Source organism: Pocillopora verrucosa, chromosome 14 (assembly GCF_036669915.1).
Source record: "Pocillopora verrucosa isolate sample1 chromosome 14, ASM3666991v2, whole genome shotgun sequence".
Classification (NCBI taxonomy): domain Eukaryota; kingdom Metazoa; phylum Cnidaria; class Anthozoa; order Scleractinia; family Pocilloporidae; genus Pocillopora; species Pocillopora verrucosa.
The window spans coordinates 101,927-120,884 of record NC_089325.1 but is presented as its reverse complement, the minus strand read 5'-3'; the positions used below and the strand labels follow the sequence as shown (position 1 = coordinate 120,884).

General features: G+C 37.5%; 2 protein-coding genes across 3 annotated transcripts; both read left to right on the top strand.

Moving 5' to 3' along the window:
• Nucleotides 1-91: 91 nt before the first annotated feature.
• Nucleotides 92-18,651, top strand: LOC131779252 (protein phosphatase methylesterase 1-like). 2 transcript variants are annotated; one of them, XM_066161376.1, is made up of 16 exons: nt 92-208; nt 329-425; nt 1,957-2,049; nt 2,417-2,474; nt 2,978-3,029; nt 3,583-3,651; nt 4,318-4,406; nt 4,892-4,982; nt 5,294-5,359; nt 5,506-5,668; nt 6,788-6,848; nt 7,232-7,297; nt 7,609-7,653; nt 7,760-7,824; nt 8,307-8,374; nt 8,993-9,148. In XM_066161376.1, the coding sequence occupies exons 1-16, from the start codon at nt 126-128 to the stop codon at nt 9,009-9,011; spliced, it is 1,185 nt and encodes a 394-aa protein (XP_066017473.1). In that variant the 5' UTR covers nt 92-125; the 3' UTR covers nt 9,012-9,148. The 2 variants fall into 2 exon arrangements, with proteins under 2 accessions (XP_066017473.1, XP_066017472.1); XM_066161375.1 differs by lacking the exon at nt 8,993-9,148 and adding an exon at nt 18,524-18,651 and having other exon boundaries at nt 116-208.
• On the top strand, nt 11,613-14,423 carry LOC136278085 (E3 ubiquitin-protein ligase TRIM71-like). Its single transcript, XM_066161318.1, has one exon. It carries the CDS (start codon nt 11,772-11,774, stop codon nt 13,983-13,985), a length of 2,214 nt encoding a protein of 737 aa, XP_066017415.1. The 5' UTR covers nt 11,613-11,771; the 3' UTR covers nt 13,986-14,423.
• Nucleotides 18,652-18,958: the final 307 nt, after the last annotated feature.

Here is an 18,958-nt window from a genome sequence, read left to right as displayed (position 1 = left end):
TTTAGCGATTGTGTGACTGACTACCTGACCCTGCGTGACCGTGACTGTATGACAAATGTGTGGAGGCAAACCCCACGCGAGCAAAATATGAGCCTGCGATAAAAATATCGGGAAAAAAATCCAAAATGTCGGAACTGAGGAAAGAGGCTTTAAAGAGCAAATACGTTGGTTTACCTCCTGCCCCGAAACGACCTGGGAAATCTTACGGGTAAGAATTAAGACACTGAATTGATATGTAGGTGGTTTGTAAAGAACTTTATGTAGGTGGTTTGTAAAAAACTTTATGTAGCTGTTGTTATGGACTGAGATCTTTTGATCGCACAAACAGAACCACGGGAGGACTGCGACGAAAGCGTGATTACACACCGTTGTCTTGGGAAGATTACTTCGATAGTTCGAGAGATGTTTGTGTCAATGATAAAAACGTATCTTTTGTTCCACTGAGTGCTTCTGTAATGAGAGAAGGGGAGATCCCTCTAAATTCCATACCCACGTTAATTACGAGTGCTGTGATTGTTTAAAAGTTATTTTAGTACAAAAGTCATGTTAATTCATTTGACCTTACTTCTTGTGCATGCTACAGTTGTATTTTTCGAAACATTTTATGCAATTGTGATTACTTCATGCAACGGCCAGCATGTTGACGTTGAATGTCATAAGCTGTGGTCGTTACTACTGGAAAATGCATTCCCTTTTGTTGATTCACTCTTTAACCCCTATCAGTGAATGACTTCAACATTTGTATAATTTCTCCTTTCCTTTTCAGTACCCTTGAATCAAATGTAAAAAGGTCACGAGAATAATAGAAATGGTAACCAATTCAAGAAGCCCCTAATTTTAAAAGTCTCCTTGTCGTCCTTAGGAAATGTTAAGAGGAAAGTGCAAAGAATACAGATATTAATGTTAGGTATGGGCGGCTGTCACCGCCAACAATATAGGCATAATAAATCATTTGTAATAAATAGAAATGGTCTACTTGTCTTTTGGAGAACAGTTTATCTTATCTCAAGAGATTTATTTAAAATACAAATGGACAAGTCACCTATGGTGAAATGAAATATTCAAGGAAAAAATGGTTAATACAATTAGAACATTTCTGTTTATTACAAACCATTAATTTTGCCTGTATTTTTGGCAGTGACAACCGCTCATAGTTAGGGCATGAGGGGTTCTGTTTGAGTGAAGTAAGCTTGTTATTCTTGGTACAATTATAGAGGGTGAAAAACTTTTGCTATCTTCATGTGACAAAGAAATTATTTAATTGATTTATTTCAGATAGGTATTTATATTTCAGATAAAGTTTGACTAAGACCACCAGAATAGCATGCTTAACCATGAAAAAAAAACCAACTAAAAAAAACTAAAAAAAAAAACTAAAAAAATAGACAGGAACATTCTCCTTACAGTTACAATGCCATGTCCGGCTTCAGACTTTTGAAGCTTAATGCCAGTGCCTTGGCAATAGGATATGTACATGTCTCTTTTATCTTTTTACTCCCTTAATCATCAGTATGTATATTGTCCATACTGTTCTTCATGCATTTCCTAAGTTACTGACAAAGAGAAGAACTTCTTTACTTAGTTAGATAATTTCATCGATTCATATGACCTTAATATTTGATTCTATGGAGATACTTTAAGGAGAAATTGGATGTTAGTCACTCTTAGGGGTTAACCCTTTAACTCCCAAGATCTGACTGTTAATTCTCCCCTCTAGCTGCGACACATTTCCTAAATTAGTAATGAGAACTTGGTGCTAGATCAAGATAGCTGTTTCTACCTGATCAGCTTGAATATTCTCATTACCTGTTTGCTTAATAATGTATAGATATTATTGGGAGAAGTTTCATTTTAATCACTACTTGGAATTAAAGGGTTAAGTTTAAGAGGCCATGATGAGGAATGGAAAGAATAGAAGGATCTCCTTGACTTATTGCCTGGCATCTTGTGCAATAGAGATTTCGAGTTTACCAGGCTGGTAATTCTGGCCCAGTACTATTGTTACTTCATGGTGGAGGGCATTCTGCTTTATCATGGGCTGTCTTTACTGTAAGTATTTGTCACAACACTTTATAACATAGTTAGAAAATTCAGATACCCAAATCCAATAGTGCAAGCTTTGTTTTATAATTCTATTGTGCACTCTAATGATTTAAGCAAATCAATGCCTTAGTGTTGAAAGTTGTCCTCTGTGATTGACTGCAAACTTCCTGACCAGTCTGGCCATTTTTTTTTTTGAAGTTTTGAAGATGTTTTCTCCAGTCCATGCTAATTGAAATAGACTTTTGGGAGCTCTTTATGAAAAGTTAATCCAGAGAAGGATGCTGGATTTGAAAAGTGATGGTCTTTTAAGCCTTTAAAACAACAAAAAAGAGCTATCAAGTGATAATACTAAGAGAGTTTTCATCTTTTTTAGAAATCAATCATAAGAATATGTCACTGTCAAGTTCTAGCATTAGATCTCAGAGGCCATGGTAAGTGTATGATTCTTAACAAACCTATAACCGTTTGATCCCTCAAAATGACGAACATCTAATTTCTTCTTACAACATCACTCCTGAATCACACATTGAGGTCAAGAGAAATAGGAAATGATTGTCATTTAAAGACTGAAGCTCTTGATTTTTAACCAATTCTCCATGTCAGCATCTTGGGAAATGGGAGTAGAGTGTGGAGAATGTGCATGCTGATGTTTGGGTGAAAAGGGCCAAATACACAAGATTTGCTTGTAGATATCACAGAAAAAAATAACATAATTGACAGTCCTATTGAATGCTCATTTCCCAGTGGAAAGAAAATCCATACAAATGCCCTTCCTGTCTACCACCGTAATAACCTACAAATTTAGACACTTGTTTCTTAAGTGTTTAGTTATATAGTGTCCACACTTGTGTACTTAGCTTTACTGGACATGTTTTGAGTGACAATGTTTGTGCAGCTGTAGTTTTGAAATACATGAAAATTGCTTCTTTTAAAGGTGACACATCCACAGAAGATGACTCTGATTTGTCAGCAGATACCTTATCAAAGTAAGTTTTACCTGACAAATGATCTTTCACACTAGATGTATTTGTTACATTAGATACCTTTGAGTAAGGGAGTAATTACTCAGTCAGGTGTCACCCTGCAAGTGCTCTACTGGATGTCTGCATGAGAGTAATTTTAAAAAATTGGTTGAATGTAATAGATCAGTGTATAGGAGATGAAAAATTTTGTGTCAGTTTCCCCAAACTTGCACTCAGGGCCCAATATTATTTATTTAATAAAATGAGTACGTAGTTACCTGTTTATCAGAGACAATGTGAAATTGAGTTACAGGTATTCAAAAATTGTAATTGCTGATACATCAACATCCTTTGACATAATTGGTTCCTTGAAACTCACAGTTTCCCTTAAGCATTGCCCTCAGAAAATTGCTGGCCTCTTGGAACATGGAGCATCTGCTCACTAATATCCAAACATATTTTTGCACAAAATGGAGGCTAGTGTATATGTAACATGGCAAATAGCATACATGTCTTACTACTGAACATATTTTATAATGTCATACTTCAATAAAAACTGTTTGTTTATCACTCACAGAGATGTTGGAAATGTTGTACAGGCTATCTATGGAGATTCCCCTCCATCCATACTTCTGGTTGGACACAGGTAAAATGCATTTATATTGTATTATGAAGTGTCTGGAGCAAATTGGTTAAGGTAGATGTGGGCTCCAGACCATTAAATTATCACCTGCATGATATCCTTAAGTTTTTTTTTATAAATTTTCACCATGGTGTCATTAAGTGGATGTATCTGAAAATAAGATGATGTAGAGTTTAAAAAACTCCTAACGTTATTGTTATGCTGTAGGTAATATTCTGTAGAGTAACTGGGAGAAAATAACAGCTTAAGCAGAGACAGCAGGGGTAAACAAACTGTCTACATCCTTTTATTTTGATTTGTCCTTAATGCATTAATAAGAGTGTGTATACACTGTAGCAATATGTACAAAGAAAAGCGCAGTTTATCTAAGCCAATGTTTTAAAATGTGTGGGGTTTAATAGTAACAAGATGTGTTTATGTTGATCACAAGGGCTTAACCCTTGAACTCCCAGATCAAACTTGTCATTCTTCTTACTGTCAATGATACAATTCTTATAATGTTAGTTCAGAGAATTTAGTATTGGATCAACTAATTATCCCCAAATTGATATTTTTCTTTATTCCCTTTATACTTATCTGGTTGATATTGTATAGATATTGCAAGGAGAAATTCTGTCTCGGTCACTCATGGGAGTTAAAGGGTTAGTGATAGTAATTTCTTGTTTTCAGCATGGGTGGGGCCATTGCTGTTCATGTTGGAGTTCAAAAACTGTTGAGTACCTCTTTAGCTGGACTAGCTGTTATTGATGTAGTGGAAGGTGAGTGAGAGAGACTAATAAATAAAGTACATGGAGTGCATTTAAATGAATGTAGTACTTAAAAGTAAAACCAGAGTGATCACAATTGCTGATCTGATTGAAGGAAAATATCAGAAGTAGCCAATGACAACCAGAGGTAAAACAGGAAAACTACCTCACAATGTCAAAATGTAATTTTCATCTGTTTGGTTGGGTGGATGACATGAGTTTTCTAGACTAATTAAAGACTGTGGTGAAAGAAGACCAATTTAATCCTAGTTTAATTTCCAATTTACATCTGTTTACACCAGTTTGGTATGAACAAGTGGGGTGCAAGAAGTCACTAGTCAGTTGTGTTACAATTAAGTAAGGTTAACAATTTTCAATGAGAGCTAAATACTTTTCAGCAAGAAACTGTATCCAGGCAGTAACTGAATAGGCATGTAGGTATTATTGAGAAAAAGCTCTGGATTTATGGAGAAATTTGTTTGTTTATATACATATAGGGACAGCGATGGAAGCATTGTCTGCTATGCAGTCTTTCCTGAGAAGTAGACCATCTTCGTTTCAATCACTGGAAGAAGGAATAGAATGGAGGTATTCTGAAATGGGATGAAGGACCAGTCTAAAACAAGATTTCCTTCATTTTCCTTCAGTTTTCACAATCCAAATGACAGAGGCCAATCTGCCATTTTTGATATCTTAAAATTCTAACATGACTCAGAGGCTAGGGAGAATAAAACAGAATAAATTTATTTATCATCCCTCAACCTCAATGGGATTTCTTTTGTTTAATTCTTCCAAGGCTAAATTCTAAGCGAAAATTACTTGAGTTTACATTTTCAAGGGGTATAGCCAATGGTGACCAAATGTTATATGATGCGACCTTCATGTTTTTTCAATTGCAGCATACGAAGTGGCCAGGTCCACAATGTGGAATCAGCGCGTATATCCATGGCTGGACAGTTAGTCAGGTGAATTTAATTTCTTCTCGTCTGAGTCAGTGGTGGAAAGCTTTTGACAAAGAGATTAATGCTTGTAATATCTGTTGTTTTGGTTGATTAAGTCTACTGTTATATTTACATTCAAGTACGATTAAAATTGTGTTTGAAACCAACAGATGTAGTGGTGACAGTGAAGATAAAGTAAATAGTGAGTGTCCAACTTCTCCCCCACTGTCACATGCCTGTGATACAATTAGTGAAGAATCTGAAGAAACAGTCAATACAAAGGCTTCGACTGTGGTGCATGCAGGGACTAGTCAGGTGGATACAGGGCAGAAGGTAAGCAGCAGCAGTGCCCTGTTTCTATTGAAGTTATCTTTAATTCTAAATTTTCTGGACATCCAATTACAACTTTCTTGTTCCCTTTTACCTCTCTCCAGTTCCCTCTTACCCCTTCCCCCTTCCCTCTTACCCCTTTCCCACTCCTTTTTATCCCTCCCCTTTTCCCTTTTACCCCTCCCCCTTCCCTCACATCCCTCCCCTATACCCCTTTTACCACTCCCCCTTCCCTCTTACCTCTTCCTCGTTCCCCTTCACCCCATCTCCCTTCCCACTTATCCCTCCCCAGTTCCCTTTAATCCCTTCCCCCTTCCCTCTTACCCCTCCCCAGTTCCCTTTAATCCCTTCCCTCTTCCCTTTTACCCCTCCTCCTTCCCTCTCATCCCTCCCCTATTCCCCTTTTACCACTCCCCCTTCTCTCTTCCCTTCCCTCTTACCCCTCCCTCGTTCCCCTTTACCCCATCTCCCTTCCCACTCACCCCTCCCCAGTTCCCTTTAATCCCTTCCCCCTTCTCTCTTACCCCTCCCCCGTTCCCTTTTTCCCCTAATTTCTTCCTTTTTACCTCTTCCTATTTAGGGGGGTTACGTATGTTGTTAATAAATATCTTATTTCAGTGTGCTAGCTCTTATAATCACCCACAGGCCTATTTGCATTCAAATATCCCGACCCTCATACACCCAAAAATATAATATTCACGCTTACAATTTGTAAGTTCGTAATCTTTTTATTTCTTGTCACCTTATCTATATCACATTCATCAGTTAATCAAACAGAAAAATGATTCAAATACTGTAAAAAGAGGATAAATCGAGTTACAGAATTGTTGGTAAAAAAATGTCTGACTGGAGAAAACTATCTAAAAAGCATCGCATCTTGCTACACATTGGGCAGAACCAACGGAGCTACAAGGAGAACTGCTTTGCGTGTGTAAATGTTGAAAGCACTTTTATGCTGCCGTTAGTGAGACGTTTTACAGAAATGATAGACTAGAGCAGTCCCTGCTTCTCGATGAAGTCTGTAGCGCGAGTCAAAATGATCAGCGCCCACCATACTTCCAGAGTTCCACGCAAGGCACTAACTTCAAATCTTTTTCCATTGTTTGGGTATTTGTCGTTTAGAGGGCTGATGAGAGATTTACTTGGAGGATTGACTTGTCTAAGACTGATCAGTTTTGGGAAGGTGAGTCTAAGATTACTCAGACGTGCACTTCTCGCCATGTGAACACTGATGGAAATGTGACGTGTACTTTGATAGGGCTACAAAATCCTGCGAGTGTGCATCTCCTTAGAAACCGTTGTCATTCATGGTAACTTTTTTTCACGCTTCTATAGCCCTGGAATTGTGGATTTTAAAAGTTGGGATCATGTCTCGTTTCCCCTTGTTCTACATCTCTGAAGGAATGAAGTCTCTAACAAATAACAAGAGCCTCCACCCTTGTGGGTGAACTGAGGAACTAAGTATGCCCCCCCCCCCTCCCGTTTCGTGAGTAAAGCAGGTGTATATATTTCCCTTTTGTCTATCAGTTTTATTTGTTTTTATTTTCTATCTCTTTAATTTTGAAGGCTGGTTTAAAGGCATGTCCAATTTGTTCTTATCGTGTCCTGTTCCAAAGCTTCTCATCTTGGCAGGTAATCAAATGTAATTTTCTGGATTTCAATTTTTTTGTGCCTGTTTGTTTGTTTGTTTGTTTATTTTACTTTGATATTGAAGGTGAGGATGATGATAATGATAATGATGATGATGAGGCTTTCATTGTTTTTGTTGTTCTGGTTGAATGTTAGATGATTTACGTGACTAAAAAGCTCCATGCCTTTGACGAATATAGTCGCGGACAATTTAATTTTTTAACCATTTCCCTTGCGCTCTTCAGAAACTATATCTTTGATCTGCGCAAGTAGTTTTGACACTTAACAATATAAAGATCGAATTTTCGACACAGGTGTGGATCGTCTTGACAAAGATCTGACGATTGGTCAAATGCAAGGTATGATGTCTCAGATTAGTTGAGACCTAGTTTATGTGATATAATATTTTCTTGTTTGAATGACAATTTTTTCTAAGGATGGAAACTCTGAAATATTCGTTTGAAGGTAAATTTCAGATGCAAGTATTACCACGCTGCGGTCATTGCGTTCACGAGGATGCCCCGGACAAAGTAAGTGAAGCAAAGAATCCACCCTCAGCTTAGAACGATAAATGTAAAAAAGAGTAATAATTAAATTATAATAACAATAATGATAAATACAAAAATAATACTGAATGATAATGATAACAATGGTAGTAAAAAATTAAAAAATTCTAATGAGCTTACCAAGGTTTTCCATGCCTTGTTGTGAACGGCTGCATCATCTCCTCAGAGCAATTTAAAATTTCTCACATTTAGTAACAATCAAACCTCACTTTTTCCTGACGTATTTTTGTGGTATGAGTGGAATAAAGTTGGGAAATTGCGAATGTTCTGAAATTTTCAATTCTAAAAAACGTGAAAAACATGATTCACGGTAAAGAGACCGATTCTGAAAAAAATTACAGTACCATCATAAGTATCCCTTAGCCCAAGGTTACATCTTATTTACACCTGCTACTTGAGGTGACTATTGCCGTGTTCCGACTGTGGTTTGTCCTTTATGTGTGCAGGTTGCAGAAGTCTTAGTGACATTTCTAATGCGGCTGAAACTCGCTGTGACAAAGGAGAACTTTCTGAGGTAGGTATTGATATAGAACTGACTCCCGCACTTGTTTTTTGTCATATTCGTCGCGCACTCTGTCTTTATTGGGCGATTTATTCGGAACCTTTTATTGTTTTATGAACTAAAGGATTCCCAATCCATCACCGAAACAAAGATGTCTTATATTTGTGACAACCATAAGTGTCGCAGTATCTTTGCATGGATCCAAATTTTAGAATCCTACTTCACGTTTGGATGATCTACCATCTGAGCATATAGGGTTTTGTTGTGGCAAGCATCCTACTAAGATCACAAATGTCCATAGCTTTCTACACAGAAATAACACTTAACTTCTTTTGGGTTTGTATATTCTGGTCGTGATTGGGTTGTTCTTTCAGTGACGTTATGAAAAGGTGGGAACAATTTTTCTCATGCTGTTTTTTTCCTCTTTCTTAAACAATCAAAGTTTTGTGTGTCACTTTCAGTGTAAACTTAAAATTGTAGAAAGTAAAGAAATTTAATGCTCAAGTTTTCAAGTTAGTTTTGCACACTTCGTTGACGTCAAGGCAAACACAAATTTTAACCGAGGAGATTGAATAGATTCAAGCACAAAGAATTTCTGATGTGATATTTTGTTACCTTTTCCTTCTGCAGACCTATGCCGGCGTGCTAGTCGTGGATCGTATTTATTCTTGTTGTCAAACCAGTACGAGCAGGAGAGAGTTTTGCCAAGTTCATTTAATCTCTGTTAATAAGCCTTTACACGTTAGGTTCTCTTTCTGTACAGATTAAAAGACCAGCAAACGCCAATCGAGTGGGTATATAGTCTTTGTATGGTAGCTATCGAAACCAACTCTTCCCATTTTGTATACTATTCCCACTTAGCTATCGGAGCTTAGCATTACGTTACGAGGTGTAATGTCACTCCTCCTCTTATGGGATGAAAATATGCATTCCCCTTCTTTCATAGTCAGCATTCATTCAGTTTACACGACATTTTCTTGATGCATACAGGGGGTTAGGGAGTGGCACTTTTATACAATCCTTCTTGTCCAAGATCACTGCATAATAACCAGTGCGAGGTTTGAAACAGACTATTTTGACGCTAAAATACAAAAAAGTCTTGTAAAGCTTTTTTTCCCCTCTTTTTCCGCTTAAACGTCCTTTAGTCGGAAGTGAAAGTTTGCACCAGTCAGGGCAAAGTAGGTCCGCAACGCGTGCGGATCCTAAAATTTGGGGAGCAATGTGGCATTAGATCTAATCGGAACGATGAAAAAATTGATTCATTAACAAGATAAACAAACTCACAATGCATGGTATCATATCTGGATATCATCTTTAGATTTTTTTTCTGAAAAAAAAAACCAGAACATTTATTTCGTCATGTTCCTTCACATATAATCCTCTCCCACAAGCCAAATTCTGTCTTAATAGCCCAACCCCCATACCCCTTAATTGTATTCTGTTATAATTATACACGCCTCTATTTCATTATTATTCATTATCATTATTTAAGTACAAATTACAGACATAGTTAAAGTTACTACACAGAAACGAGGATTGGCTCAATTGCTGTTGTAAGCATTTTCACCAAAATTAACATTACAACTTTTCTAAAAAATATTGACTATATTAACAATAATAAGACTTTTAAGTTACTGCACACCCTCACTATTATAATGAAGTTAAATACAGTTACTTTTGGGAAAACTAATACAATCATTGTAATTATTACTAATGCAAAAAAAAAAAAAAGGTGAAAGAGAGAAACACCCAAGATTAGAGTGGAAAGTTTTTAATCCAATTCTTATAGAAAGTTTCCAGGTCTTTATTTGTTGAGGCAATGTTTTTTTCTGTTTGAAAATAAATTTTCACTTTTAGTTTGAAACTTTCTGTATTCGGATGCGCATGCGTCCTTCTGCAATCTCAGATATGTATTTTTTCGATTAGTATCAAATAATTTAGTAAAAGGCATGACAATGTTGTAATACCTATAATGATATCTTGAAGGCTGAGAGCCATAACTTGGTTTGTTATTGTGAAATAATAATTTCCGACTCGTTTCCAACAGATATTTGAGTGAGGGAAAAAGAAAAAAGGGTGGTGTAATGTTCCTGATTCTTTGTCACAGAAAGTGCATCCATCATGCTCACAATATCCAATTTGCAATAATTTCTTGTTTGTATAAAGTATCAAATTTAGAATTTTGTATTGAAAGGCTCTCAAAGGACACTTTATGGGGAAGGGTGAAAGCAAGTTTCGACTCTTCCTCAGTTAAGATAAAATTTTGCCTTCATTTCTTTGCGTTATTAGGTAACTGAGCTTTTTTGCTGATAATTATACACGCCAGCAATATATAGGCTCTATGTATATTTCTCCTTTTCACCTTATCAAAGACACATTCAGAAAAATGCAGCAAAATTTATTAAACACCCTAAATTTTCAAATATTATGGAGAAAGTAAATGAATCAAAAAAATTATCTTACAGGAGGGGACTATTTGAGTAGCATCACGTCTTGCAGAATTCCCTGCTAAAATTGAACGGAGCTGATAAGAAAACTACAGTGAGTTCAGTAATTTAAAACTTGCAAGAGCTTTTAGCAGCTATGATTAGTGACACGTTTCCTGAAAAAGGCAAAACCAGAAAAAGTAAGGAGACTCTGTACGCAACATTACAAACAAATCAATGTGTCAGTCACTCTTCTCGAAAAGTTAAACTGGATAGGAAAATCCTTTAAACCTTTGCACTCACGGGAATGATCAAAACGAAAATTCTCAGCAGTATTCAGAAATTTACAAGCAGAAAGGTGATTAGAAAAGGGAGTAATATTTCTGCATTTAGCTGTACAAAGCAGCAAATTGCAACTCCATCTTAATTATGGAGATAAAGCACACCTTCGGAGATTACCGAGGTAAGGTAATGCCAATCGAAAACGTTTGCAAAGTTCATTGAATTTCTTTGCGTGGAAACTGAATTCAGTTCTTCACTTCATCTTCATAATTAAAATAATAAAACACTTTTAGCATGGAATCGTCGGTCATGCGTGCGAAATTGTCCTGTACTAGTGTGGTCGAATTTTGTCACCTGCAGCCGTACGTGTAAGTTGGCAAACGGGGCCATTTAACCAAGAAGTTGACGATGACTGTTCCTCATTTAGGCGCCGAAACAGAAACTTATTCCGACAAGTGTGCGTTAAAAATAAATGATTCCATAGCTTTCATTTCTCAAAAAGAAAAACTTTAAAAAAATGAGTAATCACTCCGCCCCTAGAAACAGAATAAAAAACACATTGAAACACTTTAGAGGCTACACTTAGGGTGGAGAGGGTGAGGGCTCATTAGGTGACTGATCCCTCCCCTAGGTCTCGCTTTATGTATGATTAGCGATGTGACGTGTCAACCGCACCCAGTTCTCAACTTAGTCAGCTAGATATGGATGTTCAACAGCTGTTTACAAGCCTCAAGAAGGAAGCCGAGTGTCCATTGTGTTTAGAAACAGTCAAAGATCCCAAGACACTGCCATGTCTACACTCATTTTGCCTGCGGTGTATCGACAAACACGCAGGATATGCAAAAAGAAAGTTAGAAACGACGATCAAATGTCCAGTTTGTCAGGCTTGCTTTCAGATCCCTGAGGGAGACTCGTTTGGCGGCCTTCCCACATCTTTTCATCTCAACCGATTGGTGGATCTCCTTGCTCTGAGAGATGGCAGCGAAGAAACTCAGAGATGCAGCAGTTGTGAAGACAACAACACGGCAACTTGCTATTGCTTTGTTTGCCAGAACTTTCTTTGCAAGGATTGTTTTGACGCTCATCAGCGCCTGAAGGCCACAAGAGGTCATCGCAATGTTTTGATCGATAATTTGCAAGTGCAAGATGTGGAGGAGTTGATGCACAGACCCGCCATGTGTGCAAAGAAATATCACGAGAATGAACCGCTTGATTATTATTGTCAAGACTGTAGCGTTTGTATTTGCCACAAGTGCAGTATAGTGAGTCATAATCGACATTCTTTAGTAGACTTACAGGAGGCTGTCGAAGAACAAAAGATGCAGATGACGCAAGTCTTTGCCAGAGTTAAGGAAAAACTTGTTATCGTGGAGTCAAAGATATCGGAGCAAACTGAACTCATGAATAAAAGCGAAGAAGAAATCTGCGCCGCTGAAGAGAAGGTCACGAAAGTTGTGCAAGAAATTATTCGAGTTGCGAAGGAACATGAAACGGCTGTAAAAACTAAGCTGGCAGAAATGAAAGTCACGCAACAAAGGAATTACGCAGCAGAAATAGGAAATGTTCAGTTACTTGCGGCTCAGCTTAAGAGTTCTGTCGAATATGGTGAAAATATCGTACAACGAAGCATCGGTCCTGAAATTCTGCAAGCAGGACATGCTGTGCTTGGTCGATGCGAGGAACTTTTAACCACACAGGATATTGAAGTATGTAAACCTCAACATGTAGTCTATTGTGTAAATTTGGAAGCTATGAATACTGTCAGAGGCTTGGTTCCGGGTCAAGTATTCGAGACGAACAGGGATCCTTCACAGGCATCGGCAGAAGGAAGAGGTTTAATCGAGGCTGAAGCAGGCACTGAAACTAGCTTTACAGTAACAACGCGAGATTCAAAGGGAAGTCAATGTTATGATGAACAAGACCAACTGACCGTAATAGTCCGCTCTCAAAAAGGAGAAGAGGAGGAAACCAAAATTGATGACTGTAAGAATGGAACCTACGTAGCGCGTTACAAGCCAAAGAGTGTTGGCTTGCATGACATTTGTGTTGAGGTGAATGGCCAACCGCTGACTGGTAGTCCCTGGAGAGTTCAGGCGACTGGTCATCAGTACAAAGTTATTCATTCATTTGGATCACGTGGGACAGGACCGGGACAGTTTGAAGGACTAGGTAGTATTGCAGTGAATAAAAGAAATGGAAAGATTGCCATAGCAGATCTTAACAGAGTTTATTTGTTTGATCGTGAGTGGAAATATCTGAGAACAATAGGAGACAAAGGGTCTCATGCTAAGAGAATCACGTTTCCTCGTTCGGTGGAATTTACAACATCTGATGAAGTCATTGTCATTCATGGAGAGATTTTGGAACCGTGTAAGATGTTATTGTTTACTGAACATGGCGACTTCATTAAAGTCATCAGTCAGCATTTGATAAATCCTTTGTCTGTATCTGTCAGAGATGATGGTCACATGATCGTGTGTGACTGGGGCGACAAGTCAGTCAAAGTCCTCTCCCCTGACGGTACAGGATTAGTACAGTCCTTCAAAGAACCACGCAGTTTTAGTAATCCGGTTCTTGCTGTTTATCATGAAGACAAGTTTTTTGTTTCATTTGTCTCATTTAACTATATTAACGTGTTCAACAACGAAGGACTTTATCTGTATGACATTAGCAAGGAGGAACTCTGTGCAGGAATACTCTTTTTTTCTAAAAAATTCACGATTGACGCGTTTAACAATCTGATCGTGTGTGATAAGAACAATAATCGCAGATTTCAAGTGTTTTCTTTAGATGGAAAATTTGTTTACTCATTCAATATTGAAGAAATTAAATGTCCCTCGTTTGTCGCTGCTTTTGAAGATAATAAGTTGTTGGTTTGCGATGTTGAAAAGCACGTAGTCCATGTTTTGCAGTAGAAAGTGAACATTGCTCAACAGTTGTTCTGATGCGATTCTTTCAATGTGGCCTTTGTTTCGTTGTAAGGTATGACCCTTTTTTTTACAGCCGCTGAAATATTTCTCGCGGGCTCAAAAAGAAAAAGAAAGAATGGAAATTGGACTTTGTGAATATTTTAAAGATAACTTTGTTCTAATTTTGTTTTAGTTTATTCATTTTTTCTTTCGTCGTCTTTGCGTTTGTCTCCATTTATTAGCTGTAAGTGATTATCCTTCAGAGTAGTAAATAAAATAATGTAAAATGTGAAAATTAGTGTAAAAGTGTGTAATCTTGGAAGGAGAATCTTGAAGATTTTTTCCTCATCAGTGTTGATAGATCTCATTCAAAGAGACCTGCATATAATTGGTTACTTTTACTGGTATGCAGCACGCTCTTCAAACACTAACCCCAAGGCTGTATCGGCTCTCCCTGTGACTAAACAGTTAGAGTACCTGCATTGTGTGTGGGTGATTAAAACTGTTTTATTAAAGAATTCACGGTCCTATTTTTTAAGCTGTTCTCACGACAACTTTAATCATCTTTTGTCACAAATAATCAAAAGGAGAATTTTCAACGGAGAGTGGAAAGCATTCCTGGGTAGCCTGCAAGAAGGCCCTAATTATTTGTTAACTGTTTCTATTGAAGTTATCTTTAATCCTAAATTTTCTGAACATCCAATTACCCTTTCTTTTTCCCTTTTACCTCTCTCCAGGTCCCTCTTACCTCTTCCCCCTTCCCTCTTACCCCTCCCCTGTTCCCTTTTACCCCTCCCCCATTTCCTTTTACCCCTCCCCTGTTTCCTTTCACCCCTCCCCCTTCCCTCTTATCCCTTTCCCTTTACCCCTCCTTTCTTCTTTTATACCTCCTCCTAATAGATTTAAGGGTGATACTTATGTTGTTAAAAACCTCCTATTTCAGTGTGCTAGCTCTTATAATCACCCACAGGCCTATTTGCATTCAAATACCCCGACCCCCATTTCCCCAAAAAGTATTCTTTTGTAAATATCCACGCTTACAATGTGTAAGCTCTTAATGTTTTTCTCTCGTGTCACCTTATTTAGATCACATTCACCAATTTATCAAACAGAAAAATGATTCAAATACTGTAAAAAGAGTGATAAATCGAGTTACAGAATTGTTAATAAAAAAATGTCTGACTGGAGAAAACTATAAAAAGTATCGCATTGGACAGAACCAACGGAGCTGTAAGGAGTACTGCTTTGCGTATGTAAATGTTGAAAGCACCTTTAAGCTGCTGTTAATGAGACGTTTTACTGAAATGATAGACCACAGCAGTCCCTGCTTTTCGGCAGGGACTAACTTCAAATCTTTTTTCATTTTTTGGGTATCTGTCGTTTAGAGGGCTGATGAGAGATTTACTTGGAGGATTGACTTGTCCAAGACTGATCAGTTTTGGGAAGGTGAGTCTAAGATTACTTGGACGTGCACTTCTCGCTATATAAACACTTGCTGGAAATGTGACGTATACTTTGATAGGGCTACAAAATCCTGCGAGTATGCATCTCCTTAGAAACCGTTACCATTCATGGTAACTTTTTTCACGCTTCTATAGCCCTGGAATTGTGGATTTTAAAAGTTAGGATCATGTCTCGTTTCCCCTTGTTCTACATCTCTGAAGGTGTCAGGGGTGAAGTCTCTAAAAGATAACAATAGTCTCCACCCTTGTGGGTGAACTGAGGAACTAGGTATGCCCCCTCCCATTTAGTGAGTAAAGCAGGCAGCATTTCCCTTTTGTCTATCAGTTTTATTCGTTTTTATTTTACATCTTTTTTAATTTTGAAAGCTGGTCTAAAGGCATGTCCAATTTGTTCTTATCGTGTCCTGCTCCAAAGCTTCTCATATTGGCAGGTAATCAAACGTAATTTTCTGGATTTCCATTTTTTTGTGCCTATTTGTTTGTTTGTTTATTTTACTTTGATATTGAAGGTGAGGATGATGATGATGATAATGATGATGGTGATGAAGCTTTCATTGTTTTTGTTGTTCTGGTTGAATGTTAGATGATTTACGTGACTAAAAAGCTCCATACCTTTGATGAATATAATCGCGGGCAGTTTAATTTTTAACCATTTCCCTAGCACGCTTCAGAAACTATATCTTTGATCTACGCAAGTAGTTTTGACACTTAACACTATAAAGATCGAATTTTCGACACAGGTGTGGATCGTCTTGACAAAGATCTGACGATTGGTCAAATGCAAGGTATGATATCTCAGATTAGTTGAGACCTAGTTTATGTGATATAATATTTTCTTGTTTGAATGACAAATTTTTCTAATGATAGAAACTCTGCGATATTCGTTTAAAGGTAAATTTCAGATGCAAGTATTACCACGCTGCGGTCATTGCGTTCACGAGGATGCCCCGGACAAAGTAAGTGAAATAACGAATTCATCCTCAGCTTAGAACGATTAATGAAAAAAAAACACCGAAAACAAGATGTCTTATATTTGTCAAAACCGTAAGTGTCGCAGTATCTTTGCATGGATCCAAATTTTAGTATCCTACTTCACGTTTGGATGATCTACCATCTGAGCATGTTTATATATAACAACTTTATTTAAATAATAACATATAATAAATTATTATTAAAAAAGGGTTATAGAAGGGAGAAACTTAGTCCTCATTGTAAACTATACCCCAGATATAAAAATTTAATACCATGCAATATACATATACATACTGAAACATTTTACATACAGGCATATATCTATATAAATATAAAGTCTAAATAAAGAAGACATATCTAAGATAAAAATTTTGTTTAAAATTATAATAAAATAATTTATAATACATAGAATAATTTAATTTTTAGTTATAGGCCTAGTTAAAAAATGTTGATTTAAGAGCTTTCTTAAAAGCATTAATTGAGTCAAGTTCAACTACTGATGACGGTAAACTGTTCCATGTGTCGATATGCCTGTGCCAAAAAGAGTACTTAAAGATGTCTGTACGGCAAAATGGTTTATATAGTTTAAACTGATGACTTTTTCTTGATTGCCTGTTACTGAAGGATATATAATTATTAGTGTTTACAGAAGAGTGTCCTTTAATGAACTTAAAAAGCTGAACCAAACTAAGAAACTCTCTGCGCTGAACTAGTGTCGCTAGTTTCAAGGATTCCAGTCGGTCTTCATACGGAGTGTCTTTACCAATGATCCATCTTGTAACGTTCCTTTGCACGCATTCAAGTTTTTCAATCCGATATGCTTGGTGAGGATTCCACGCTTGACAAGCGTACTCGAGTATTGGACGGATCATGGATCTATAACCAGTAAATAGAGCCTTAGAGTGAGACCCAAATGTCCGCTTGAATAAGCCCAATAATCTGTTCGATCTTGCAACAACAGACATTACGTGGGGTTTCCAAGATAAATCACTGGAAAGAACCGCTCCAAGATGTTTGTGTGTAGGTACTTGGGTAAGTAGCTTGCTATTAATAGTATAGTTGCACGAAGAGGGAGTTCTAGCCCTGGTGAACTTCATGGACTCGCATTTGTCAGCATTTGTTCCTAAAAGCCACAAGCCACACCAATCAGTGACTTTATCTAGACTCTCCTGGGCAGTGATGGACGTTTGAGATGGAGGACAGTAATTATAGATTAACATATCATCAGCAAACATTTCTGCAGGACTTGATAAAGATTCAGGGATGTCATTGACGTATAGGATAAATAACAGGGGGCAAGAATGCTCCCCTGTGGAACACCAAATGTGAAAGGCGCCCAGTCAGATTGGCAGCCCTCGATTACAACACGTTGAGATCGACCTTGGAGAAAATTGGATAGCCAGGAAAGTAGAGAGCCGGTAATGCCAAAGCGTTCTAGTTTGAGTAGAAGACAGTCGTGAGGAACTGAGTCGAAGGCCTTTTCGAAGTCCAGAAATATTACATCGGTAGAGAGGCGTTTATCTAATGCTTTGGCCCATTCATGGAAAAGGTGTATCAACTGAGAGGTACAGGAGTAGCCAGGACGAAAGCCATACTGATGACTACTAAGTAGATTATTTGATTCAATAAATCCAAAAATGCGATTGTATATCAGTCTTTCCAGGGTCTTTACAAGCAGACTTGTAAGAGAGATAGGACGATAATTCTTGACTAGATCTTTTTAAATATATAGGGTTTTGTTGTGGCAAGCATCCTACTAAGATCACAAATGTCGATAGCTTTCTACACAGAAATAGCACTTAACTTCTTTTGGGTTTGTATATTCTGGTCGTGATTGGATTGTTGCCTTCAGTGACGTTATGAAAAGGTGGTAACAATTTTTTTCATGCTGTTTTTTTTCCTCTTTCTTAAACAATCAAAGTTTTGTGTGTCACTTTCGGTGTAAACTTGAAATTGTAGAAAGTAAAGAAATTTAATGCTCAAGTTTTCAAGTTAGTTTTGCACACTTCTTTGACGTCAAGGCGAACACAAATTTTAACCGAGGAGATTGAATCGATTCAAACACAAAGAATTTCTGATATGATATCTTGTTACCTTTTCTTTCTGCAGACCTATGCCGGCGTGCTAGTCGTGGATCGTATTTCTTCTTTTTGTCAAACCAATACGAGCAGGAGAGAGTTTTACCAAGTTCATTTAATCTCTGTCAATAAGCCTTTACACGTTAAGTTATCTTTCTGTACAGATTAAAAGACCAGCAAACGCCAATCGAGTGGGTATATAGTCTTTGTATGGCAGTTATCGAAACCAACTCTTCCCATTTTGTATACTATTCCCACTTAGCTATCGGAGTTTAGCATTACGTTAGGAGGTGTATTGTCACTCCTCCTCTTATGGGATGAAAATATGCAATCCCCTTCTTTCTTAGTCAGCATTCGTTCAGTTTACATGATAGTTACCTGATGCATACAGTGGGTTAGGGAGTGGCACTTTGATACAATCCTTCTTGCCCAAGATCACTGCATAATAACCCGTGCGAGGTTTGAA

Coding starts and splice junctions, on each gene's coding strand:
- LOC131779252 (XM_066161375.1), top strand. CDS start 126: ATGTCGGAACTGAGGAAAGAGGCTTTAAAGAGCAAATACGTTGGTTTA. Junction 3,030..3,582: donor TCAGCAGATACCTTATCAAA/GTAAGTTTTACC, acceptor TATCACTCACAG/AGATGTTGGAAATGTTGTAC. Junction 6,849..7,231: donor GACTGATCAGTTTTGGGAAG/GTGAGTCTAAGA, acceptor TTAATTTTGAAG/GCTGGTTTAAAGGCATGTCC.
- LOC136278085 (XM_066161318.1), top strand. CDS start 11,772: ATGGATGTTCAACAGCTGTTTACAAGCCTCAAGAAGGAAGCCGAGTGT.